The sequence below is a fragment of the Gopherus evgoodei genome, chromosome 2, assembly GCF_007399415.2.
Source record: "Gopherus evgoodei ecotype Sinaloan lineage chromosome 2, rGopEvg1_v1.p, whole genome shotgun sequence".
NCBI lineage: Eukaryota > Metazoa > Chordata > Testudines > Testudinidae > Gopherus > Gopherus evgoodei.
The window spans coordinates 60670739-60697033 of record NC_044323.1 but is presented as its reverse complement, the minus strand read 5'-3'; the positions used below and the strand labels follow the sequence as shown (position 1 = coordinate 60697033).

At 44.7% G+C, this 26295-nt stretch overlaps 1 protein-coding gene across 3 annotated transcripts; it reads right to left on the bottom strand.

Annotated features, from left to right (window-relative positions):
- Window positions 1-1571: 1571 nt before the first annotated feature.
- On the bottom strand, window positions 1572-12363 carry NUP42 (nucleoporin 42). Of its 3 annotated transcripts, XM_030550768.1 has the most exons (7): window positions 12144-12363; window positions 9546-9795; window positions 7668-7762; window positions 7163-7239; window positions 3299-3385; window positions 2294-2378; window positions 1572-2202 (listed from the first exon to the last, which is right to left on the bottom strand). In XM_030550768.1, exons 1-7 carry the CDS (start codon window positions 12253-12255, stop codon window positions 1631-1633), a joined length of 1278 nt encoding a protein of 425 aa, XP_030406628.1. In that variant the 5' UTR covers window positions 12256-12363; the 3' UTR covers window positions 1572-1630. The 3 variants fall into 3 exon arrangements, with proteins under 3 accessions (XP_030406628.1, XP_030406629.1, XP_030406630.1); XM_030550769.1 differs by lacking the exons at window positions 7163-7239; window positions 9546-9795; window positions 12144-12363 and having other exon boundaries at window positions 7668-7756; XM_030550770.1 differs by lacking the exons at window positions 7163-7239; window positions 7668-7762; window positions 9546-9795; window positions 12144-12363 and adding an exon at window positions 5960-6135.
- Between the last annotated feature and the right edge of the window lie 13932 nt (window positions 12364-26295).

Here is a 26295-nt window from a genome sequence, read left to right as displayed (position 1 = left end):
AGGCATAGGCTACAGAGGGACCTAGACAAATTAGAGGACTGGGCCAAAAGAAATCTGATGAGGGTCAACAAGGACAAGTGCAGAGTCCTGTACTTAGGACAGAAGAATCCCATGCACTGCTACAGACTAGGGACCGAGTAGCTAGGCAGCAGTTCTGCAGAAAAGGACCTAGGGGTTACAGTGGAGAAGATGGATATGAGTCAACAGTGTGCCCTTCTTGCCAAGAAGGCTAACAGCATCTTGGGCTGTATAAGTAGGAGCACTGCTAGCAGATCAAGAGACGTGATCATTCCCCTGTATTCGGCATTGGTGAGGCCTCACCTGGAGTACTGTATCCTGTTTTGGGCCCCACCCTACAAGGATGTGGAAAAATTGGAAAGAATCCAGTGCAGGGCAACATAATGATTAGGGGGCTGGAGCACATGATTTACGAGGAGAGGCTGAGGGACTGGGGCTATTTAGTCTGCAGAAGAGAAGAATGAAGTGGGATCTGATAGCTGCGTTCAACTACCTGAAAGAGGATGGATCTAAACTGGGCTCAGTGGTACCAGATGACAGAATAAGGAGTAATAGTCTCAAGTTGCAGTGGAGGAGGTTTAGGTTAGATATTAGGAAAAACTTTTTCACAATGAGGGTGGTGAAGCACTGGAATGGGTTACCTAGGGAGATGGTGGAATCTCCTTCCTTAGAGGTTTTTAAGGTCAGGCTTGACAAAGCCCTGGCTGGGATGATTTAGTTGGGGATTGGTCCTGCTCTGAGCAGGGAGTTGGAAAGATAACCTCCTGAGGTCCTTCCAACCCTGATATTCTATGAATCTGTTCCACTTCCCCCCCAGATTATTGATAAGCAAAATTTTGAGATTTCAACTTCAGCATGATTTGAAATGGGAAAATTCTGAAATTTTAAACTCTCATAGGACAGGAAAACTATTCACTGACCAGCTCTAAAAAAACTCATTAGCCTTTGCGAAATGCTCAGATGTTATGGTGATGAGGGCCAAACAAAAGCCTAAAAATAATCCAGGTTCTCTTGACAGCAAAGGCTTTGCCCTATTGTAGATTTTATGGTTATGAACTGACTGTAGGGTGAAGAAACAAGGTTAGAGCCTATAAGGAATAGATGATACTTATACTTATCAGCAATTCAGACACACCCAGTAAAATTGTCAGTTGCCGAAGAAAGCATGTCCCTTTCTTTAAAGGCAAAAGAAGGCAAGGGAAAGTAGGTGATTTGAGGATTAGAGCAGTTTTACTTTGTACACATTTCACTATATATCTCAAAAGTACTCTCATTCTACTGCAGATTTTCTTTTCACAGAAGAGAGGGAAAGATTGAGAAGATATCACTGTATTTTTGTTAATTCACTATAAAAAATTTTATTTTCAATTGTAAACTTCTTGGCTTTAAAGACTCTTCCAAAGCAAACAGAGAATATTTACAATTGGGATCTTACCTTCCTGGAGCAGCCTTAGAAAGGAAATTAAAATTTAACTCACAAGAAAGTATATAGTTCAGTGCCAAACCTCAAAATTATATATCTGAATTGTTAAAGTGACAAGTGGCCTAGAAAATTAAAAAACATTCTGTAAAAGTTTAATTTCAGAATTTGCTTACTGTACATTTTATAGTTTCAAACATTTAAAAGCTCTATTGGTGGTGGCTTTAGAGGAATCTTTCCTAGAGTAAACTTCTTTGCTTCAAACTGCTTCAACTCTTCAGGTGATAGATCAGTCTTTGGTGTGAATAACTTATCTGAGGTAACAATGCTTGTGGCTGCAGGAGGTGCTGGTGCTACATTATATCCAAAGGCATTAAGGGACCGTCCAAATAAAGAGTTACCTGGTTCTGAGGAAGGGGCAGCAACTGCTGCATTAACAGCTCCAAAGGCTGGAAGTGAAGTTGTGCTTGACAAGTTTACAAGAGAGGAACTGCCAAACCCTGAAAATCCAGAAGCTCCAAAACCACTCGTAGTTTCAGGCTTTTTAAATGAAAAAGAGGCTGCAGATGAAGCTGGTTGGCTACCAAAGCCAATGGAAGGGGCTGATCTTGCGGAAGATGTCACACCCAATGCTGAAGGGTTCGGAACCATAGAAGAGCTTCCAAATGCAGTGGTGCTTCCAGAAGATGGACTGACAAGTTCAGTATTTGATTTAAAAGAGGAACTGCTGGCACTCCTACTGCTGCTACTGCTTAGTGGAAAGCCTGCAATTATAAAACACACATAGGCAAATTTTTAGAACAGAAAAACAAAGGGAATATTTAACAGTGCTAGCTATTAATACAGAACACTTACCTGATGACCCAAAGGTTGATGTTTGTTGTCCACCAAATCCAAAGGCAGGCAATGGTTGACTAACCACATTTTTCAGTTCAGATACCTTTTAAAAAAAGGTAAATGTAGGATTCATTTTAAAGAGGGAAAATGTGTTTCTTTCTATAAAGATTTATAATACTTCTGATAATTAAGTCAGTGAAGTCAAAACTAGTTTTAACTGAAGAAGTTAATTGGCATGGTTCTTTTAAGTATGTTGTCATATCAGGCCAAGCCTAAAAATATTGTGTGGCAGGAATGGAGAGCGACACTGTTTTCAAATCCAGACCACCATCATCTCTCTCTCTCTCACCCTCCATCTGTTCTGTTCTTCACTGCTCCCCTCCCCCCGCCAATGTTCCCAAAGCATTATCCAAGACCTGACACCAGACTACTATCAACATGCCTCTTTCATTGCTACTTGGTCAGGTCCTTTGACATGGATACCCCTGCATGGCAGTAATATGGAAGATAATCTCAACTATGGTGTTTTTCAAAGTACTGCAGAGGTTTTAGCCACACATCTTCTATTAAAATTGCCACAGCTAGACAGCAAATATTTTCAAGTCTTGGCTATTTAGAGCCAAGCAAGACCATTCTAAATGAGTGCAAAGTACTTGTTCTTATATAATAAATGTTGAAATTTTCAAAGCCAAGCAGACAGATTTAGAATTTAATGTAAATAGAAGATGGATGGCTAAATCCTATGACTATATTATCTGTATTTTCTACACGTGGAACTTTTGCCTGATCGCTAAACGAAGATCAATTAATGAGGTCGGCAAATATGGATTCCATTTCTTCACCCATATCATGTCTCAGAAATTGGTTCATTAACGATCATTGTGAAGGCAACTAACTTTGGTATGTGTACACACATCATGCCAAAGTGTACTAACAAACTATCTTGAATCCAAGTTAAACATTCCTGTTTAAAATTAGGAAAAGGAGAACATTAAATATATTTTACTTTTCAGTAACACTCACCAATGCTGCTTTGGTAGATGTATTCAGAGTCTTCAACATGAGCAATCTATTTCTCCATTGGTTTACTAATTGCTGGACTGAATTTATCTAAAAAAGGGGACAGAAAAAAGAGACAAAGGACATTTTAAGTCTGTTAAATGCAAATAAGAAATGGCAATATCGAGTAATTTCATGATTCAACTGAAAAGGCATAGGTTTCTCAAATTATGATAGGACAACCCCACTAGCCCAAAAGAAGTAAGACACCTTCCCCTTCCCAAAAGCTCCATGCTACAAATTTTAGCAGGGGAAGTAGAAGTCTAACACTCAAGAGTCCTTCAACTTTCTTTACACAATTGCTCTCAGACCAAGCGTACTGCTTTGTATGCATATGAAATATGAGAAACTGCAGGATACTTTCTTAAATGCAAGTTCTAACCAATTACTAGTATATTAACAGAGGAATTCCAAATTCCAGCTCTACAAGAATAAACTCTTCAATCCTTGTTTTATTGCTGGTACAGTTGACATTGTATGTGCTGAATCAGGAAGTTAAAGTACCAAGAGTTCACCTAAGGCTCCTGTTGCTTTCTAGTAAAAACACCCGCTTCTCTCAGAATAATTTAGCACTATCACCTCATACTTACCAATTAAGGACTTAAATTCACTAATATAATTAGTTATCTTAAAGTGCGGAGTGGATTACTACACACAATTCTGTAGTAATTGCTAAAGTACAGTAAATTAAACTTTATAGAAGAAAAAGGTATTTAGTAATGATATTTAATGTTTTAATCACATCACAATATTGTGTATATCACTATTCCACATCAGTATAATTTATAACAAATGCAAAAGCACATTTAAGTAGCTATAGTTTAACATAGTGTAAAAAAAAAAAAAAGATGTCAACATTATAAAAGCCTTTTGATGTGCCAGCAACCTGTGAAAGTGGAATTTTTAATCTTTTAGTAAAATCTTTGTACACTTTCAAAGGGCCTCAACATCATAAACATCACAACCACCCCAGCAATTCTATTCAGTATGGTCACATGATGGAAGATCATATTGTCTGACATCAGCTCTTATAAGACAAACTGGGAAATTCCTAGTTTATATTTTGACTCTATTTATGAATGAAACACACATTTGGATGAGAATATCTCATGGAAGGTAAATAATTATGGACTTATATATTGACAACTTCATGAACTTGCATTTAAATATTCAGTGAAGCTCTCCTACAAATCTTAAAATCAGTTAATACATTATCCACCACCATTAAGTTTGATTATAGCTTACTAAATACTAAAGCTTTTACAAAAAATCCTCAGCATTGCAGCAATACCAGATACTAAGAAAACATGCAAAGGTGATTTAAAAAAAAAAGTACATTTAAAGCTTCTTTTTTTTTTAAATGAAATATTTACTAGATTAGAAAGTTATATTTGGAAGGCTCACTTCAGAGATTTGAGGAAGCAACTGTTCCATCTTTGACAAAAAATACAGTATCAATATCTTTAAAGGGTTATACTTTTTGTTTTTGTACGATTTAGCCTTCGCTAATCACTTCTGCTACTTTCATATCTTCACTGGCTTGTTTGACTAATACTAAATGTTTCTGGTGGGACAAAATTTTCTTCCTCCCTCCCAAAAAGTAGCGTTCATGCTAAATGTTAACATTAACAGGAAGCACCAGCATTTAAGTGCTTCCCGTGTCTAATAAGACTAGTAATATTAGCAATTCCTGCTGAAATGCTGTTCCAAGGGGAAGAAAAATTGTGCAACAATCAGATTAGGATGGGGCATCCAAATCATGATATTCCAGAATAAAACAGAGTACGCTTTTATAATCCCAGCATATTAGATTCTGCTCTGTAGCAATATCCGAAGTCTACTTAAAGGAAGATAATCAACTTGAAATCTAGTCAATTACAAAAGGTTTGAAGTAAGATAGTTCACAAAATTACAAAATTTTTTAATTTTTTTCCCCCTTTAATCTCTGAATTAACATTAGGTGTCACTTGGGGCAATTCTTCAAATACTTTCAAAGAGAAATTTGACTTCTGATGTCATTAGGGTGTTATAAAATTAATCGTTTGCAATAGTGTAATTTCCTGTTTGTGAACTGAGAAAGAACAGAGGAAGACAAATTTAAAAATAATATGCTTGGATTATCAAGGATGTTATAAACAGTTATATTATTAACCATACTACTGCAATTGATTTTAGTTTAAGCAAGACTGGTAGTAAAAGACAGATTGGAAAGAACAGAGGGGTATAGAGTCAATGGACACATTTTTCTGACTGGAGACAGAGACTAAGGCCAGGCTTACTTGTCGAATTTTTGCTACTATAGTAATGTCAGTCAAGGATTTAATTTATTTTTTAAACAATATTTCTATAACAACCAAAGCCTTAGCGTAGATGTAGTTATACCAACACCAAATGCTTTTGCTGATATAGCTTACTTCATTTGAGAAACTGATATTTGCTATACTGGAAAAGCATTCGTTTGCCAGTATAAGCTGTATCTACATTAAGAGGCATTGCTAATATAGCTGTAGGGAAAAAAAATTGTCAACAGTGTAGAGGACTTTTTGAATAGGAGACAAGAACAAAAAATTTGCTAACAAGACGGGAGTCTTCAAAGCGCTATGTTTGTAATACAGATAAACTAACCTGTTTGTGTCTCAGAAGTTTGACTGAGTCATCTTTTAGTCATTTGTAAATCCAATAACTTGTATTATGAAAGGATGTGGATGAAACTTCAGCCTGACTGGTGCAGCTGGTACAAACCCCCTATAATTAGCTCAAATACACACACTTTTTGACTTTGTCCTCTTCTTCACCAGAAAGATTACTGTACTACTTCATAGTACACATCATTTTATAAAATTAAACACATTATATATATATATATATATATATATATATATATATATATATATATATATATATATATATATATATATATGTGTGAATGATTAGTGATTCAGGTGGCTGTTTTCCTCCCACGGAAATCTGAACCGCTGATACTGCAAGAGAGGTTGACTGTAGCAGATCAAATTAAGTGTAGTGACTGCATTCAGGGCAGGCCTACCACTACCTATTATATCCCTTTGCAGTTTTTCTATATCCCCAAATCTGTCAAACAGCTCAATTCCTACTATGAGACTGCAGTATCAAATTGTCTCCATTGCCAGGCTGGTTCCCTTGATACTAACGTGGCTTTTGGGGCAGCAAGGACATAAAATTAAAATGAATACTGGTACAAGTCCTCTGCTCTGAAGGGTAAACTCTAAACAATACATGGAGTTTATCTTCATTGTGCCCTATGCTCTGCCATGTCAATATCAAATTATATTGATATCAGCAGAGACATTAGTGTCAAGCTCTCAGGCCATGATTCAAGCAGTTACACAAATAATACACACAAGATTCTAAGGGCTAGCAGAGAAGAAGCTTGGGGAGTAAGGATAAGTGTGAAATCTAGGCAAAGAGCAGCCCCTAAATTTAAATATGTGGGATTAGCCAAATGCCCTCTCCCACTGCTTCCCATGGAGCTGCAGCATTAACAAAGCAAGTGCCCAGCACTTTTAAGAAATCAAACCACTTTCTTTAGCTGCCTAATTTTAGGCATCCACGTGTGACAGTTTTGGCCAATGTTCTCAATGAAATTAATAACTGAAATGGGAAAGCATGCACAGTATATTTAAAACTAAAAACAGCCAATTCATTGAGAGTGTATTTTGGCATTCTGAAAATTCTTTGGAATTTGCTACACAGATCAAATGAGCCACCACTGTACAGTTATTAAAATAGCACTACTCTGAAGTGCATATGTTACATCAGAAAAGTTTGCAATATTTTTAAAAAGCTTACATAGTTCTGAATATTATTGTTTGCTCTGCAGTTATAGTATTCAAGATGCAACTCTTCTGGTGAAAAGTCTGGAAAACCTGCAGGGAAAGGAACAATCAAAATTCTCAGAGGAAGATGTATTGTTTAAGAGCACTTTTATGAAGCTACAATAGATAGGTTTTGCTGCAAAGCCCATAATAAGTCAATTAGTTACAGTACATTTGAAAAGATGCAAAGGTCACTTGTAATAGACCCTCAAGGTTGCACATGCCAAAAATGAGGCATCATATCACTTTATCATCTCCTTTTAGTTGCATCACAAATTAAGTCTAGATCCTGCAAGATCTCCACACAGGTAGAACAAGTGGAAAGTTTGAGGCTTTAGCTTTTCAGGGGAAGAGCTTCTGTCTCATGCATTTCTGCAAAGCAAGTGGCACTCTTTTGAACCCTAAAATAAATATAATGCAACACCTTGAGAGAAACATTTTTGGTAATAAGTGTATGATGACATTAGGGAAGTTACTACCTGAGATGTTAGGCTTTTCTTTCATAGGTGAGTAGCAGGAGAACATCCACTGTCCTGAAGATTCCCAGACTTCCATGTCCTTTATTATGCCTTCACTAGAAAAATTATACCAAAACAAAGAAAAAAACTGAATAAATCAAACGAATTATTCGATCAAAAAAGAGAACAAAAAAAGGTATTTCAAAATAATTCAGGGCCAGATTTTGATACACTCCCTCACCCTGAGGGGCACTGTACTCCATAGGCAGTCTCCCTGACTTTAATGGAGTAAGCATTTCCCCATCCTACTAGTAAAGCTGAACCATGGACATTAATGGTTTACACATGTTGAAGTAAGGCATTCATCACCAAGAACACTGGGACAATTAGCCCCTCAGTGAACAATTGTAATAACCGATAGGAATGGCCACTTTTTAAATGTTTTGCTAAAGTATACAACTGCATAATGAATTGAGCAAGTTGGAAAAAGACTGGCAGCCTGAAGTGCATATCTCCCATTAAATGATTCCCTCTGAGGGCTGCAGATCATTATCTCAACATTACTATATGAGAAACCTTGACAATTACAAAGGTAATTCTAAAAAATAAGCTAATATGTATAGCAGCATAAAGTAAAATGCAGAAAGACTGACTAGAGGAAACCGGCTGTCTCACGTCAGTTTTAAGAGAATATGAAAGTCCATATACTGTAGAAACAATGAAATAATAGGGATAAAGGACAATCAACTGAAGTAAAACAAAATGGAAGGAGAACATTTAGAGACAAACATTGAAGAGAGCAAAGGCTAGAATACTGTACTGTAGAGAGAAGATTACTAAGTATTTGAAATTTGCTTTTATTACTCTGGATCTTTTGTAATAAAAACCACACATTCATATGAGGTAACCAAAATTTAGGTAAATACCAGCTTTTAAGGATTTTAAAATATTTCCTCATCCTACTCTAGAAAAAGTGACCTGCAAAGGGAATTTAATATTTTTTTCTCTCTATAAAAAAAAAAATCCATCTAGTTTATGCCCTTAATGTATGAAGAATGTCTGATTCCTTCCCCCCACCCACCCTTAAGAAGGGGGAGAAGGGTTTTACTTGTTTTCTCCTTAAAGTGTCAGGAAAGTCAAGACAAATCTTTCCTTTGTTGTTGGAGAACTTTTTGAATGACTGAAATGTATATTGGGAGCTCTCAGTCCTTAATTAAACTGGCTGGCACATCAAAATCTTAAAGGAAGTGTTCTCCTAGATCTAGGTACATTAAAACTTCTTTCAGAACACCTGTTTCAACTAAAAAGAGAATAAAAGCCACTTCTGGCCTCAACCAGTACCTCCATTCCTTAACACCCATGATATAAAGATCCTACCAGTACTCCAGTCATCCAATAGCAAAGACCTGACTTTTTTTTGGTTCAAAACAAGCTGGGGAGGGAGGGGGCATTTTTTTTTTTTAAATAAACCTTCCAGGTGTCCTTTATGGATGAGAATAAAGCAAAAACAGGAGGGGGGGGGGAGATAGAAGCTCAATTTTTCCCCTTTGCAGATCTTTAAAGAGAAATACAAATTATTAAAACAGTAATTTAAATTCATAAAGGCTGTCTGTGTGCATTTTAAAGTAAGGTTCACTGAGGTTTTACATCCAGCTCTACTGAAGTCCCATGAAATTTAATTTCACTACAAACACACTTCTTTATTACCCCCAGTGAAGACATTCATATTAACAAGTGATCTATAATGTATAATAAATAGTTATGCATTAGAAGCCTCTTTAGACTTCATTTTGGGGAAATTACATAATACACTCAGCAAGTGCCTCCATACAAATCTACACTTTTAAAATTCATTTTTCTAAATACTTTCTAGATGCTCAAAGACAGACAAGGACTTACAGAAGCTTCTCCTCTTCATCTCTGTAGCTATTGCCAATATTTTGCTCAGAGCTTAATGCAGAGAATCTGTTTTGAGAAAATCCTGAACTTTTATTGCCACTGCCTGGTGCTCCAGAGTCAGTAGAGGGTCCAAAAAATGCCTTTCCATCATCTCTGCTGCCACCCCATGCAGTGGGTTTAGAAAAGTTAGAAGGTTGGACAACATTGGTGTATCTCTGGTTATGGGCACCCCATCCTCCTCTGCCAGAACCTTACAATGAAAAAGAAAAAACAAATATTTTTTCACATTTTACACATTTTCCTCATTATCGTGAATCAAGTAAACCAAGCCCAGCTATACATGGTAGCACTGTACAATGGAGCATGAAGAGAATCAACTTCTCAGTCAACATTTTGAGGTTGTGTTTAGTGTGATCAAAGTTCATTTATTTTTTTAAAGATGTGTCGACAAACTAAGAGCCCAGGCCTGCATAGGTCAGCAACTGTAATCATGTGAGCAGTCTCAATGAAGCTAATCGGACTATTTATTCACATGTTTGCAGAGTGGGGTCTTAAGATATCCCATTCGTAGCTCAAAACCTTTCAAAAGGCCAAAACCAAAGTAAAATAAACCATAAGGGATACCAACTAAAAAAAAATCATACATACACCAATATGAAATTTAGTCATTGTTACTGCAAGTAACAATTAAGATTACTATACCTGAAAGATTAGAAGAAAAATAACTATTCTTTTTTCAGTTTATTTTGCCTATTTGACAGCACTTTGTGATGGTCTCCCATTTAGGCCCCAATCTTGGAAGATGACCTGCACAGCTGTACCCCTTGCTCTGCCAAGTCAAGTCCATACGTTCAGCTAGAAGAATGAGGCCCTCATTTTCACACTGCTTGTGAGAGATTTCACAGGGCAATATGGACAGAAACATTAAAAAAAAAAACAAGGGAACATGTGACTGTAAGCTGCAAACTTTTGCTGGGAGATTCAGGGGCAGATAAGCATCTGAAACAACTTTCAACCTATTTTTTGAAACAGATCAGATTCCAAGTTGGCAGCACCTCCTGCAAATCATAAACATTAATGATGTATTTAGCAAGGCTTGGGAGCTACCTTTCAAACTGTCCACTTTGGAAACAACAAATCACGACACTGTGATGTGTGTGTTCTGTCTATGGAAGAAATACGGAAAAACCACACCTGTGCAGTGGGAATTAGGGAAGGTTTCTCTCCAGTGTCCCTACATCTCATCTCCCTTAATACTTATGTCAGAATCCTATTAGTATTCCAGTCATCCAGTAGTCAAGAATGGAGGTGGTTTTTTTGGTTTGAAAACTAAAGATTTTCCGAAAACATCCTCCAGAAACTTTCAAACCTTGCTTATGTATCAGAATAAACCAAAATGCATCTAGACAGGCTATAATTTCTAATGAGAAAAAAAATCAACTTTTTTATGTTACAAATATTACTAGCTCCCAGCTATTGGTCATTTACAATAAATCCCCATATGAGCTATGTGAAAAAGTGATCAATGACAAGGATGACAGTGAAAGATAATTCATGGTAGAATTTCACAAGTAACTTTTAATTAAAAAAGAGAGAAAAGAAAAAAGGAAAAGGTAAAATACTCAACTATTTGCTATTAAATAAAGATTTCCTATTTGAACTGACAGTTACTTAAGCCTTTAAACTTCAAGTTCCTGCAAAAGCCTACAGCATTTGGTGCACCTAAATTCTGTATTTATATGTGGTGCAACACAATTGTTTTCTTTTAGAAATCTACTAATTAAGGAGTTGGAAATAGTCACCCTCTACTAGCCTCCTGTTCATTAAAGAGGAAGGAGAATTCAAGATGCCAGTTGTCCGGGATTACACATTACCCCACCAGCTTAGGCACTCTGAACAGCAGGTGCTAACAGCAGCACCAGTGATTACATTGGTAGGGCACAGACCAGAGACAAAAGAGTCTTAGCATTCTGACAATAATCCGGGACCTACACAGATGACAAGACTATTTAGAAACGTTAAGAGAACAAACGAGTTTGGGCAGCGATATAAATCTACCCGCTTTATGGCAGAAGCCAAGCTCGAAATGGGGGAGAGAGCAGTCAGGAAGAACCGTCTCTGGGCGCAGGTTAGCCCAGGCCTGCGGCAGGGCTCCTCGCAGGCCGTCCCCTGTGGCGGGCAGGATACTGGACGGGTCAGAGCAGAGCTCCAGCTAGCAGGGCAGCTGCGGTAACGACTTCCACTGAAAGCGCCCAGGGCCCCAGTCATGTATCACAGGCCCCGGCGAGAGGCTGGATTTGCCAGGGGGTGATTGGCACAAGCCCAATGGGGGGGGGGGCAGGTAGGGTCCCAAACGTTTGGGCAGTGAAACCGCAGCGCGAAGGGGGGGAGGAGCGTTGGGACCCCGCCGGCCCCGACAGATTCAGCCGCTTCAAACCCGGGGCTCGGAACCGGCAGCCGCCGGCTCCCCGCACGCAGAGAGCAGCGAGGGCCGGTCGCCGCGGGCGCGAAATCCCAGTGGCGCGGGCGCCCCGCCGCCGCCGGCCCCTCACAGAGCGGCGGCCCCCGCAGGCGGAGGAGAAGAGGAGAAGCGGCTACCCTGGGAGGGCGGCGCGGCCGGGCCCGAGCGCCCCCCGCCGCGGGGATGTTCGTTCCAGCACCTCTCGCCGAAGCGGCAGCGGCCCTGCAGGAAGAAGTGGCAGATGGTCATGGCAGCGGCGGGCCCCGGTTCCCTCAACCGACCCCTCCTGCGTCAAAACAACCCGCCGCTACAGCTAACGACACGGGCCGCCCGCTGCCGTCACGTGACAGGGCCCACAGCCGCCTCACCGCGGGACATGACGGCGCTTCTCGGTGACGTGCCCGAGTCCCCAGCCCAATGCAGGAGAGGACGTAAGAGGAAGGCGGGACCCGACTTTTAGCGGCTGCGGAGAAAACTGCCAGTTTGTTTTTTTGAAGTCTTACAGCTTTGAAAGAAGTTTAATAGCTCAAATAATACACGACTTGTCAGACACTTACCATCCTTCCTGCACATACCGTATCCTGCACAGAACTCACCCTGCTGCTCTCTGTGGGCAAACTAACAATTAGTGAATTTAGGGCTACTGCTGTTAGAGACATTAATTCTTACGGAAAGTTTTAAATAATCCTTAAAGAACTTGTTCAGTGGAGCAGGCACAGCCACTGGCATGAAAACACAATCCACCTCAAAGAGAGAGTCCAGCTCAGCGGTGTAACGAGCAGCAGACTTGTTGCTACACCCCTTACTCCCTGTTTAGCGCAACAGCCAATCAGAGGGCCTCAGCCTGCCTCAAGCTATTACTTGCAGGTGCGGTCATCCCCGCCCTCCCACAATCCCCTCATCACCTCCAGACTAGGGGGACCCACTGTCCTGGTTTTATAGGGACAGGCCTGATAGTTGGGGCTTTGTCTTATATTGGTGCCTATTATCCACCAATAGGGATGGTCTAGATGGTATTTGGTCCTGCCATGAGGGCAGGGGACTGGACTCGATGACCTCTCGAGGTCCCTTCCAGTCCTAGAGTCTATGAATCTCCCCCTTCCCATCCCGATTTTTCACAGTTCCTGTCTGGTCATGTTACCCAAGCCCCAACCCTGTTCCATTTCCCAACCTGTGCTGGGAACAGGAGGTGGCGCTGAGTCCCCATGACCCGGCATGGCCCATCCTCAGCACAGTGCAGGGCACAGCATCCTTGCACCAGCCACCGCATGGGACAGCAGGTCCAGCATGGCAGCCAGGCTGAGGGTCCCAGTGGAAGGGGGAGACCATGAGATGCACCATGCCTCCACCCTCCTGCTTCACACAGCCACCCCAGGGGAAGCTAGACCATAACTCAGCCACAGCTCCCTCTTCCGCAGCACAGCCTGTGACCCACACTTAGGTTGCTAACCCTCTAGGACTGGCCTGAACTCTCCAGGACTTAAAAATTAACCTTTAATTAAAGATTGTCACATGATGAAATCTCCACAAATATATCCAACCAAAATTGACAACTCCCTTCCCCAAGAGCAACCATGACTCACACATGACTCCAGCTACTAGGCCAGTTCTATTTTAATCCAACATAACTTGTGATAACATGGGATTTTTTTTTAAAGTTATGTAAAAAGTCAAAATAATATTTTGAATTGTCAGATAAAATATATCAAATTATCTTGATTACAGGATCACTCCTGCTTCATAGCTGCATCACTAAGGGCACATCTAAACTGGCAGTGTGTTCGTACTATCAGCTGCCTGAACAATAGCCTGTTCACAGTTGCAGCACTTGCAGCGGTATTCAGAGTGGTGCACTCTGGGCAGCTATTCCACAGAGCACCTCTCTCTTCTGCTGCTAAGACTTGCGGGAAGGTGGAGAGGGTCACACGGCAGCCTAGGTCCTGTCCCAATCCCACAAATTTGGTGCCATCTTTCAATAGTTTGTGTACTATGTATCCTGCCTCTTCAGGCTGCAGGAATGGATCCCAAACTACTGACCAGCATGCTGCTCACTCTGACCAACACATCATGAGTGGCAGTGGAGTTATTCCTTAAATCACAAAGGCAAGAGAAATGTGACAACTTTTCTTGCCACGCAGAGTAGCTATGACCTGAGATTGCTTGTGGCATTCATGGAGGTGCTGACCACAGTGGAACGCCACATTTCCTGAGCCAAAAAAAAGCACTGAGTGGTGGAATCACATTGTCACGCACATCTGGGATGACAAGCTGTGGCCAAACTGCAGAGGGATGGGTGTTGAGTGCAGTGAGTAGTCTGAGTCCACAGTTCTGGACTGTGAGGAGGGCGGAGTGGAATGTTGCAGGTAGAGACTGGAGGCAGGAGGTTGATAAGAGTGTGTTGGCAGTGGCTGTAAGGCACATGGGAGAGTTTTGTGACAGTGGCTGCAGGGAGGGTGGGTGCGGAGCTGCTCAGTGTGAAGAGCTAGTATCGCTTGGAGCATGTCCTCTTGGTGCTCCATAATGTTTAAGAGCCACTCCATGGCTTTATTCTAGTGTGCCGCATTCTCCTCACTGTCCTACCACTCCTTCAATTCCTGTTTCTTGGTAGCGGCATGCATCATAACCTCACACAGAAAAGTTCTCCTTAGTTCTTCTTGGCCACTTTCTAATTCTGTGCAGCCGTTCTGCTGCCGATAAAGAGGGAAGCTGGATTCTGAAGGTCATCTCTGTGACGTTTAAAACAGTTTACGAAAGCAGTACTGTTTGCAACACAGACAACACTGATTCAGTGATTTAAAACACAGCCAGTACTCACACACCTGTCACTAACTGGCTGACCCCAGGCAAGCACACATGAGCCACAAGACTCCCAAAATGGTGAGTTGCCACAGGGGCAGGGTAAATCACTGTTCCCGGATCCTGCTTACACTGGGCATGTGGCTCTTGGGGAGAGCCAGCACTGTAGAGTGGGCCTGATAATCATTCCTGTCCCCACACTTTCCACAGGATGTGACCATAATGGAAGACATCCTGCTGCTGAGGGTGAGCAGGGAATCAAGGGAGGGCCATCTCCAAGTCTGCGACTTCTGTCCTGGCCCTTATGCAGCTCACCTTTGTGCAGCAATGGTTACCCTTCCCATCCCCCCATGACAGCACAGTGGCATGGGAAAGTTACCATTAATGGGGCAAGAAACAAAGCAGCTCTGCCGAAGAACCTGCAGCTGCAGATTGCCCAGTATCTTCACAAGAGTTTCCTAGAGATCTGGGAGATTCTCGTAAAGTGAGGGAGTCAATCAACAGCCTGTTCTGCTGCTCAGACTAGGCATGCTGTGGGAGACAAGCCTGCTTTCTGCAACTTTCCTGCCTCCAACAATTCCCCAAATCAGGTCCACTTACCAGGGGCCTCCTCTCCTGTTTGTGCTTTGCCAAGATCTGACTGCTGTGACTGGCTAGGCTTCTCCAAGGTAGAAAAGAGCTTGTGGTTGCACGCATCTCTGGCCTCCGAGTCATCCTGTGCCTCCCCGTCCTCATCCAAGATTTTCTCCTCCTGGCTTGGTCCACTCTTGACTGGCATGCAAGCCAAAAAAGTATCCACAGGGGCTATGGTAGGTATTCTGCAGCTCCTTCACTTTTACCCTACACTGCAACGTGTCCCCGTCATGGCCCCTTTCTGTCACGCATCGTGAAATCTGTTCGTAGGTATCATAATTCCTATGGCTAGAGTGCAGCTGGGACTGCACAGCCTCCTCTCCCCAAATGCTGATGAGGTCCAGCAGCTCGGCATTGCTCAAAGTGGGGGATTGCCCAGTGCATGGAGCAGGCATGGACACCTGGAAAGATGCATCGAGACCACTGCACGCATCACCAAGCAAACAGGAAGGGGACTTTCAAATTTGCAAAGGAATTTACAAGGTGGGGATGATGGTTGGTCACCTGAAGGCAGGGCAGTAGAGTTCAAACTAATGTCCAGAAGGGTAAGAACAGGCATTGTGGGACACCTCCCATCCCGGAGGCCAATTGCAGCGCTGTAATCACCACAGTGCCTACACTGGCACTGCAGAGCTGTAGCCCCGGTGCTGAAAGCTGTACGCTTCTTGTTGAGGTGGTTTTTTTTTTAAAGTGCAACAACTGCACAGTTTCTGCACATTAAGTGGCTTGGCAGTTTGTACACCTTGGGAGTTAACAGTGCAGAAAAAGACAATTAACTTTTCTGTAACTGGTGTTCTTTGAGATGTGTTGCTCATGTCCATTCCACAAAAGGTGTGCATGCTCGCCACATGCACCGGTGCCAGAAGCTTTTCCCCTAGCAGTACCAGTAGGGGAGCGCCCCTACGACCCCAGGAGTGGCGTCTCTATGGCATGGTATAAAGGGGAACTGCATGCTCCCCCGACCCTCAGTTCCTTCTTGCCAGACAATTCCAACAGAGGGGAAGGAGGGCAGGATGTGGAATGGACATTAGCAACACATCTTGAAGAACACCAGTTACGGAAAAGGTAACTGTCTTTTCTTCTTCGAGTGATTGGTCATATGCATTCCACAATAGGTGATTCCAAGCTATATCTGTTGGAAGTACCGGGTAGGAGTTCACAGACTCTTGTGACAGAGTACAGCTCGGCCGAACCCGGCGTCCTCCCTGGTTTGGGAGACGATCCCATAATGCAAGGTGAATGTGTGAACCAAAGACCATGTGGCAGCCCTACAAACATCCGGAATGGGAACATGGGCTAAAAAGGCAGCCGATGAGGTTTGCGCCCTTGTTGAGGGTGCCCTCACAATCGGTGGCAGGGGGACTCCCACTAGGTTATAACAGGTACAAATACATGAGGTGATCCAGTTGGAGAGTCGCTGAGTGGAGATCGGCCGGCCTCTCATGCGTTTGGCCAAGGCGATGAACAGCTGTGAGGACTTCCTGAATGGCTTAGTCTGCTCCAGGTAAAAGGCCAGAGCCTGTCTCACAGCCAGCATGTGGAGGCAGCAGTCCTCACTGGACACATGGGGCTTGGTACAGAGCACTGGCAGGAAGATGTTCTGACCCATGTGGTAGGTGGAGACCACCTTAAGTAGGAACGAAGGATGTGGTTGGAGCTGGACCTTATCCTTATGGAACACTGTGTACGTGGGCTCGGAGGTCAGGGCCCTGAGCTCCGAGACCCATCTAGCTGATGTGATCACCACCAGGAAGGCCACCTTCCACGAGAGGTGCAACCAGAAGCACGTAGCTAGTGGCTCAGATGGGGGACCCATCAGCTGGGCCAGCACCAAGTTCAGGTCCCACTGCAGGACTGGGGGCCTAACGTATGGGAAGAGACGATCCAATCCCTTAAGGAATCGGTCAGTCATAGCATGGGAGAATACCACGTGCCCCTGCACCGGCGAGTAGAAGGCCGATATGGCTGCCAAGTGCACCTTGACAGATGAGAGTGCTAGGCCTTGGGCTCTAAGGTGAAGGAGGTAGTCTTAAAACGAGTTGGATCGGAGCAACCATGGGTGAAACACCCCAATTGGCTGCCCACCAGGAAAACGGAGACCACTTTGCCAGGTAGGCCCAGCACATGGAGGGCCATCTGCTTTCTAGGAGGACGTGCTGAACCCCTTCCGAGCACGTCCTTTCCTCCCAGCCTAACCATTGAGCAGCTACATCATGCGGTGGAGTGCTGCTTGGTTGGGGTGGAGAAGGCAGCCCTGGTCCTGGGAGAGCAAGTCCGGGAGGGACAGCAATGGCCACATCGGGGCAACTCCCAGGCTCGTGAGAATCCCGTATCAATGTTGCCTGGGCCATGCCAGAGCAATCAGGAGGATCAGGGCCTTGTCCGTTTTTATCTTCTCCAAGACCTTGCCAATCAGCGGGATCAGGGGGAAGGCATAGAGAAGCTGGCCCAACCAGGATAGGAGGAAGGCATTGGAGATGGCGCTCATGCCCAAGCCCCCTCCCTCCCTGAGAGCACGAACTGGGACACTGGCGGTTCTGCTGAGTCACAAACAGGTCTACCTGGGATTTCCCCACTCTTGGAAAATCCTGCGCACCACCTCTGGGTGTAGTGACCACATGTGCTGAGAGAAGTCTTAGCTCAGGCAATTTGCCCGCGAGTTCCGGGCACCTGGTAAGTGGTGGGCTTATAGCTTTTGACATTTGCATACACAGAAGTCCCACAGCCTAAGGGCTTTCTGGCAGAAGGTAGAGGAGTGGGCCCCACCTTGCCTGTTGACGTAAAACATCAAGGCCATGTTGTCCATGAGAACCCTGACCATTCTGCCCTCCAGGTGAGAGCGGAAGGCCACACATGCCAGCCAGACTGCCTTGACCTCCATGACATTTGTAGGCAGGGCAAGGTCCTGTGCAGACCACAGACCTTGGGTCTGAACATTCCCCACATGGGTTCCCCACCTAGGTCCAATGCATCGGACACCAGCTCCACCGATGGGGGCCTGCCCCTGAATGGGATCCGGGGAGTATGTTTCCCAGGGAGGACCATTATTGTAGGGAGGTGATCACTAGTTCGGGCACAGTGAGGACTTTGTCCATCCTGTCTCTGGACTGGGAAAACACCGAGGCCAACCAGAGCTGGAAGGGCCTCATCCTGAGCCTAGTGTGGCGAACTACATATGCGCCAACATGTGACCCAGGAGCTGGAGGCATGCTCTGGCTGTGATCACAGGGAACTTTGTGACTGTGTCAATGACTCCTTTCAGGGTCTCAAATCTGTCTGGTGGGAGAGAGGCCCTGGCCAATGTCACGACAGGACTGCCCGGATAAACTCTATGCGCTGCACCAGGACTAACATGGACTTGGTGTCGTTTACCAACAGGCCCGGGGTGGCGCATTTGGACAGGAGGAGCTCCATGTGCTCCTGCACCTGTGAGCTGGAGCTGCCCTTGACTAGCCAGTTGTTGAGATGGGGGAAGATCTGAACCCCACAACATCTGAGGTAGGCCACCACCACAGACATGCACTTTGTGAATATCCTGGGAACAGTGGACAGGCCAAACGAGAGGACTGTATATTGGTAGTGTTCCTGCCCAACTGTGAAACGGAGGAAATACCTGTGTCTCTCGAATATCTGAATGTGGAAGTACGCATACTGCAGTTCGAGGACAGCAAACCAGTCTCCGGATCCAGGGAGGGGGTGATCAAGGCCAAAGAGACCATGCAAAACTTGAGCTTCACCATGTAATGGTTCAGGCCTCGCAGGTCCAAGATGGGCCTGAGCCCCCCTTTGGCCTTCAGGATAAGGAAGCCCTTGCATTTGAACTCCGCTGGCACCACTTCCACCGCTCCTAGGCCAAGGAGCCACTGCACCTCCTGCTCGAGCAAGGCCTAGTGAGAGAGTCCCCTAGGAGCAACAGGGATGGAGGGTGGTGAGCGGGGTAGAGGTCCACTGGAAGGTGTTCCCTTAGGAGATGGTGTTGAGGACCCAATGGTCCGACGTCAGCCGCGATCACCCTGGGATAAAACCCACACAACTAGTTGGAGAAGGGAAGCTTTACTGCGAGTGGATCTCTGGTATGAACTGGTAAGTTGACCCTAGGTGTCCCGTCAAAACTGCAGTTTCCTCACCTGTTTGCCCTTGGAAGGCCCAGGTGGGGGGCAGACCAGAGCCGCCTCTGCCAGCATTTCTTATAGTCCCATGACTTTTTATAAGGGGGCTCATATTTAGAGTGGGTGGCCTAAGTGGGAGCCTGCTGAGGCTTAAACTTGGTCCTGGGCAGAGAGGGGACATAGAGGCCAAGCGTCTTAAGCATCGTGTGGGAATCTTTCAGGCCGTGCAATTTCACATCCATCTGTTCCGCAAACAGGGCCTTGGCGTCAAATGGAAGGTCCTGCAAGGAGTTCTGTGCCTCGCTGGACAGCCCCAACAGCAGGATCCACGACACCCTCCTCATGGACACTGCAGAGGCCACAGACCTTGCAGCCATATCCGTGACAGCCGACGCTGCTTACAGTCGCCCTGGCAGTTGCTGTACCCTCCTCCACCAGAGCCTTGAACTCCTTGTCACGCTCCTGGAGGGAGTCCTCAGATTTGGGCAGAGAGCCCCACAAATTGAACTCATACCACCCCAGGAGGGCCTGATGGTTTGCCACTCTTAACTGGAAACTTGAGGACAAATAAACCTGTCTCCCGAATAAGTCTAGCCTCCTTGAGTCTTTATTTTTCGGTGTAGGGGCTGGTTGGCCCTGCCTTTCCCTGTGGTTGACCGACTTGATCACCAGGGAGTCGGGGGCAGGGTAGGTGTACAGGAATTCATGCCCTTGGCGGGCACAAAGTACTTGCGTTCCGCTCTCTTAGACATGGATGGGGCGGGGAAGGATGCTGGGGTTTGCCATAAGGCAGTTGAAATTTTTGCCACCCCTCCATGGAGTGGGAGGGCCACCCTGCCTGGTGCCAAGGCCCAGAGAATGTTGAAGAGGGAGTCTGAGGGTTCCTCCACCTCCTCGACTTGAAGGTTGAGGCTTGATGCCACCCTTTTCAACAGTTCCTGGTGGGCCTTAGAGTCCTTCTGTGGAACAGGTGGAGGAGGGACTGTAATCACTTCATCAGGGGAGGATGAGGACGGGGTGCGGTACTCTGCATACCCACCGGTACCGGAGGTCCCACCACTTGGTTGCCCTCTGAGTGTGGAACCAGGGATGAACGCCCCACCAACTCCTTTCTGGGAGGCTGAGAGAGGGAGGCCGATGGTCACTCCGGGCTCTGGCCACCGAGTGAGCAACCACTGGGGGCTGCATCGGGGCCTATAGGGCCCATTGGTACCACGGTGATGGTGCCACTGCACCTGCTGTGACACCCACGGAGCAGGCTGTTCAGCCTGCCTATCCTGTCCCATTGACTGATGACTACGAAAGGAGGCCGGGCTGGTGTATGATCTGCCGCTGTCCTGAGACCGAGAGGAGTGGCATCATCAGGAACGGTGCCAACGAGACCATGATCCCAGCATGGAGGAGCGGGAATACCGCTGGTAGCAGCTGTTCCACAATCAGCTCTGATGAGCGGATCCGTGATGGTGAGGTGCCAGTGATCAACGCCTGGGACTATGGGACTGGTGCCACGATGGGATCTTGGAGTGAGATGAAGAACGGAAATGGCATTGATACCTGTAATGTGACAGGCTACAGTAGCCTCTCAGAGACAAGGACCTCTGGTGCCATCTGTCCCTGTCTCGATGGGGTCTACTCCCCTCATGAGGTCTACCGTCCTTCGAGGCGGAACAGTGCCTGGAACCCCTGCCAGTCAACCTGGTGGAGGTCGATGGGGACTGGCACAGACTGCGCACCGGGCAGTTGCTGAGTGGCGAACGGCATCAAGAACATTCCCTAGACCATGAACAGTACTGATCAGGTGGCAACTGCAGCAATCCAAGCGGTGGCCTGCCTTTGGACTGGGGAGCCAACGGTGGTGGTGCCCCTGGTACCAGTAGAGACAATGTCATGGGCTGCTTGCAGGGCCTCTGGCGTACAGGGCACCTGGACATCCAGGGAGGTCAGCACTGAGTAGGCCAGACTGCTCCGCTCAAGCTAAGTCAGAGGCCTGGAGGCCAACAGTGATCAAGAACTGCCTAATGTGGGTCTAGTCTCTCCCTTGGTCTTGCTCCGGTGTCTCAGCAAAGACCTCTTCTTAGCCTTTTTGTGGTGCCCCATGGATGGGGAGTGGTGCCGACTGGTGGAAGGCACTGAAGGGTCACCGTGTACGGACACTACGGTACTTGGTCCCAACTCAGAGCGGCGCAGTGGAGTCGGGATTAATGCCAACTTCGTCAGAATGGCTCGAAGCCAAATGTCCCTTTCCTTCTTGGTCAGAGGCTTGAAGGATCTGCAAATCCTGCAGCGATCACTGTGATCGATTTCCCCCAGACAGTGTAAACAGTCTGTGTATGGATCACTCACTGGCATTGGTCACCTGCAAGTGTTGCACGACTTAAAGCCTGGGGCAGGGCCCTACCTGGGCACACTAAACTGAACTGACACTAATCTAAACTACTTTAACTACAGGTAATACTATGAATGAACAAGAGTTCAAGAGGAAATCTGCAGCCAAGCTGGAGCAGAGCAGTTAGATTGGCGGCAAGAAGGAACTGAGGCTGGGGGTAGCACGCAGCACCCCTTACACTGCACCACAGAGGCACCACTCCAGGGGTCACTAGGAGAGCTCCCCTACAGGTATTGCTAAGGGAAAAACTTCCAGCACCAGTGTACGTGGTGAGCACACACACCTATTGTGGAATGCACATGAGCAATCACTCTTAGAAGAAGCTGCTTTACTGCACAGAAACTTGCCAGTGTAGACAGGGCCTAAGTAGGGCATATGGATTTGTCACAACAATACTAAGTAATAAACAATTGTGGATTTTTAAGTTTTTGTGGTGAGGTAAGACAAGCATTAACACTTTGCTGTTAGTACTGAAGAAAACATTTACTGAACAATGGTTACTGATCCACAAGCTTCACTGAGGTATTTGTTTCATTTCCATCAGAAAGTTTTAAAGGGTGCTTCTGATACTTAACACAGAAGCCATACTTAAGGTTTATCAGTACATGAGCTTGATACACAATTATCTACGAAGACAAAAAGTTTTGTTGCACTCTCAGTAATGTTCAAATACTGATACCACTAAATCAGACAAAGAACCAGGTTTAGCATGCTCTAGACTGCTAGATTACATAGCATGAGAAAACCCAAATAAACTCTAACAGATGAAGTACATAAGCAAGATCTTCATTACTTTACATTAGTTTAAGTCAATAAATTATAGAACGTATTGAGATCGACTGATTAATAAGAGGTGGATTGTTCTTCTAGAAAAGACAAGAAAAGGCTAAAACCAGAAGTACTGTATAGCAGTTCCAATAAAATGTCCAACTGAAGCTGCTTTTAAACTGTGCTACATGACAGTCAAATTTGTTCAAATCCTTTCATTGTTTGTATTTATAAATTTGTCAGTAGTTTTAAGAAACTTATCAACCTATGACAATAAAATTAGAGAAATGTGCTTCGGAATTTTACAAACATACTAGCAGTTATAAAAATCAGCCTGTTGAACCCAGAAAGTGTAGGATTTAATCCAATCTATGAGAGTATATGTGATACTTTAGTGCATAGAGATTCTTGAAAGGTAGTGTAAAAGCAGCAAAGAATCCTGTGGCACCTTATAGACTAACAGATGTTTTGGAGCATGAGCTTTCGTGGGTGAATACCCACTTCGTCAGATGCATCACCCACGAAAGTTCATGCTCCAAAACGTCTGTCAGTCTATAACGTGTCACAGGACTCTTTGCTGCTTTTACAGATCCAGACTAACACGACTACCCCTCTGATACTTGAAAGGCAGTGAGATCTGGAAGCTGGGATTTTTTCCAAGTTTATATAGAACTTAGAGCAGAGCATCTTTTGGACATCCCATTTTCCTTTTGGCAGAGTATCCATTAAAAAAGTATGTACCGATATAATTTTTTTTTAAAGTAATTGCTATCTTGATAGTTTAGCAGGGATGAGTCTGAAAAGGATAGGAGGTTACAGAACTGATAAAATTAGAGTGAAAAGTCGTGAACTAACTGAACTAAAGTGCACAGCAGTACAAACTTCTGCATACCAGTCTGTAGTTTTTCAAGTGGGAAAGTGTATACAGTATTGACTTCGATAAGTGTACGAGAGGTTAGCTAACAAGCATTAACACTGTAGCTTATTTGTCTTGTAAACTCGAGCATGGGGGAACTGGAAGATTATATTGTTGCAATGTTTACAGTGAAGTTTTTGATGATTTTGATACACTTACAGGACTGTCTGCTTATAGTCCACAGATTTTTCAAAATCTTTTCCAACTTTATAAGTCTCTATAAAATTATTGTAAGGAATTTTATACAGTCAATTCCCAACAGGAAGAAAGTCAATGTAACTATCTTACTGACTACTTTTCCACCCCAAATCTCCACAAATGGGTTGGCTTCCACAGTGCTTACAGCACATTTGAATGGGAAAACAGATTGGGAATTGATCCCAAGTGCCCAGTCTGATAGTACACAGCACTATTACTGTGATGAATGAAATATACAATCAAACTTCAAGATTCTGAGTTTTGTGATAATTCAGAGGTCTTTTTGAATAAGGCCCTCAAAGTGCCAAATCAAATATCTAGGCATCAGTGTTTCTGTAAGGTACATATGGCTTAATATTTAAAATCAGCACGCACTGAAATGATCATGAAGGTGAGGTATTAACAGCACAGGAATAAACCAGCCATAGTACAGACAGGCGCTGTGCAAGTTATCTGCACATCACTCCTAATCCATTATACCCCTTGTGTTGCAAGGATGGGTACTTACAGTTATATAAGTAAAATCGTAGTTGTGCAATGTGCATCAATGAGAAAGGGAACAGTATGAGCAAATTCATTTTTGCTTGTGACCCGAGCTATATTCACTCACCTTTGGTAGCTGGAGAATTTCTGTGTCTGAGCTGTGGAAATTACATAAGAAAGTAAGAATGGCCGTACTGGGTCAGACCCAAGGTCCATCTAGCCCACTAAACTGTCTTCCAACAGCGGCCAATGCCTGGTGCTTCAGAGGGAATGAACAGAACAGGTAATCATTAAGTGATCCATCCCCAGTCGCTCATTCCCAGCTTCTGGCAAAGAGAGGCTAGGGACACCATCCCTGCCCATCGTGGCTAATAGTTATTGATGGACCTATCCTTAAGACAATGTTTTAGCCATGGGTATTTTTAGTAAAAAAGTCATGGACTGGTCACGGGCAGTAACAAAAATTCACAGCCCGTGACCGGTCCATGACTTGCACCCCTAACTAAAACTTGGGCTGGGGGGCTGCAGGTGCTTGAGGGTGGTGGTCCAGGGGTGCCATGGGTGCTGGGGTGTGTGGCCCAGGAGGCGGCAGCACACAGACTGGGACCTTCGTTGGTGCTGCAGGAGGGGAGGGGGGCGAACAGCCTGGGACCCTTGCTAGTGCTGGGAGAGGGGGGTTTGGTGGGGCTGGCAGACTCCCTACCCAGCTCTGCGTGTTCCTGCAGCTCCCAATGGGGGAGGGAAGGCCACAGGGGCTCTCCATGCTGCTCCCACCATGAGCTCTGACTCTGCAGCTCCCATTGGCAGGGAACCGCAGCTAATGGGAGCTGCAGGGGCAGCATCTGCGAGTGCGGGCTGCGTGCAGAGCCCCGACCCCTCCGCCTAGGAGCTGCAGCGATGTGCTGGTTACTTCCAGAGTGCCCATGCCCCCCACCCCACCAGGTAAGTACCGCCCTGCACCCCGAGTTCTGCCCCAGCCCTGAGCCCTCTCCCACACCCAAACTGCCCCAGCAGCAGCACACCGGCTGCTGCAGAAGTCACGGAAAGTCACGGAATTTGTGATTTCTGTGACCCCTGTGACAGACATGTAGCCTTACCTATCCTCCATGAATTTATCTAGTTCTTTTTTGAACCCTGTTATAGTCTTGGCCTTCACAACATCCTCTGGCCAAGAGTTCCATGGGTAGACCGTGCGTTGTGTGAAGAAATACTTCCTTTTGTTTGTTTTAAACCTGCTGCCTATTAATTTCATTGAGTGACCCCTAATACTTGTGTTATGAGAAGTAAATAACATTTCCAAATTTACTTTCTCCACATCCGTCATGATTTTATAGACCTCTATCATATCCCCCTTAGTCGTCTTTTTTTCAGGCTGAAAAGTTCCAGTCTTGTTAATCTCTTCTCATACAGAAGCTGTTCCATAGCCCTAATCACTTTTGTTGCCTTTTCTGAACCTTTTCCAATTCCAATATATCTTTTTTGAGATGGGGCGACCACATCTGCATGCAGTATACAAGATATGGGTGAACCATGGCTTTATATAGAGGCAACATGATATTTTCTGTCTTATTGTATATCCCTGTCTCAATGATTCCCAACATTTTATTAGCTTTTTTGACTGCTGCTGCACATGGAGTCATTATGGATAGTTCTCTGAAAACATCCACTCAAAGAGCTCTTTCTTGAATGGCAACATCCCACCTAGACTTCATCATTCTATATGTATAATTGGGATTATGTTTTCCAATGTGCATTACTTTGCATTTATCAGCATTGAATTTCATCTGCTGTTTTGTTGCCCAGCCACCCAGTTTTATGATATCCCTTTGTAACTTTTCACAGTCTACTCAAGATAGTTAAGTGAAAAGCAAAGTAAAGATGAGATTTAGGCTAAACTACATCAAATGCACTAACATTTTCTAAGTAATTGGGTTGAGTGGTGTGGGTGGTTGTTTTTTGGCAAAGCCACCCAAAAAAAATATTTTCAAGACAACTTGTCA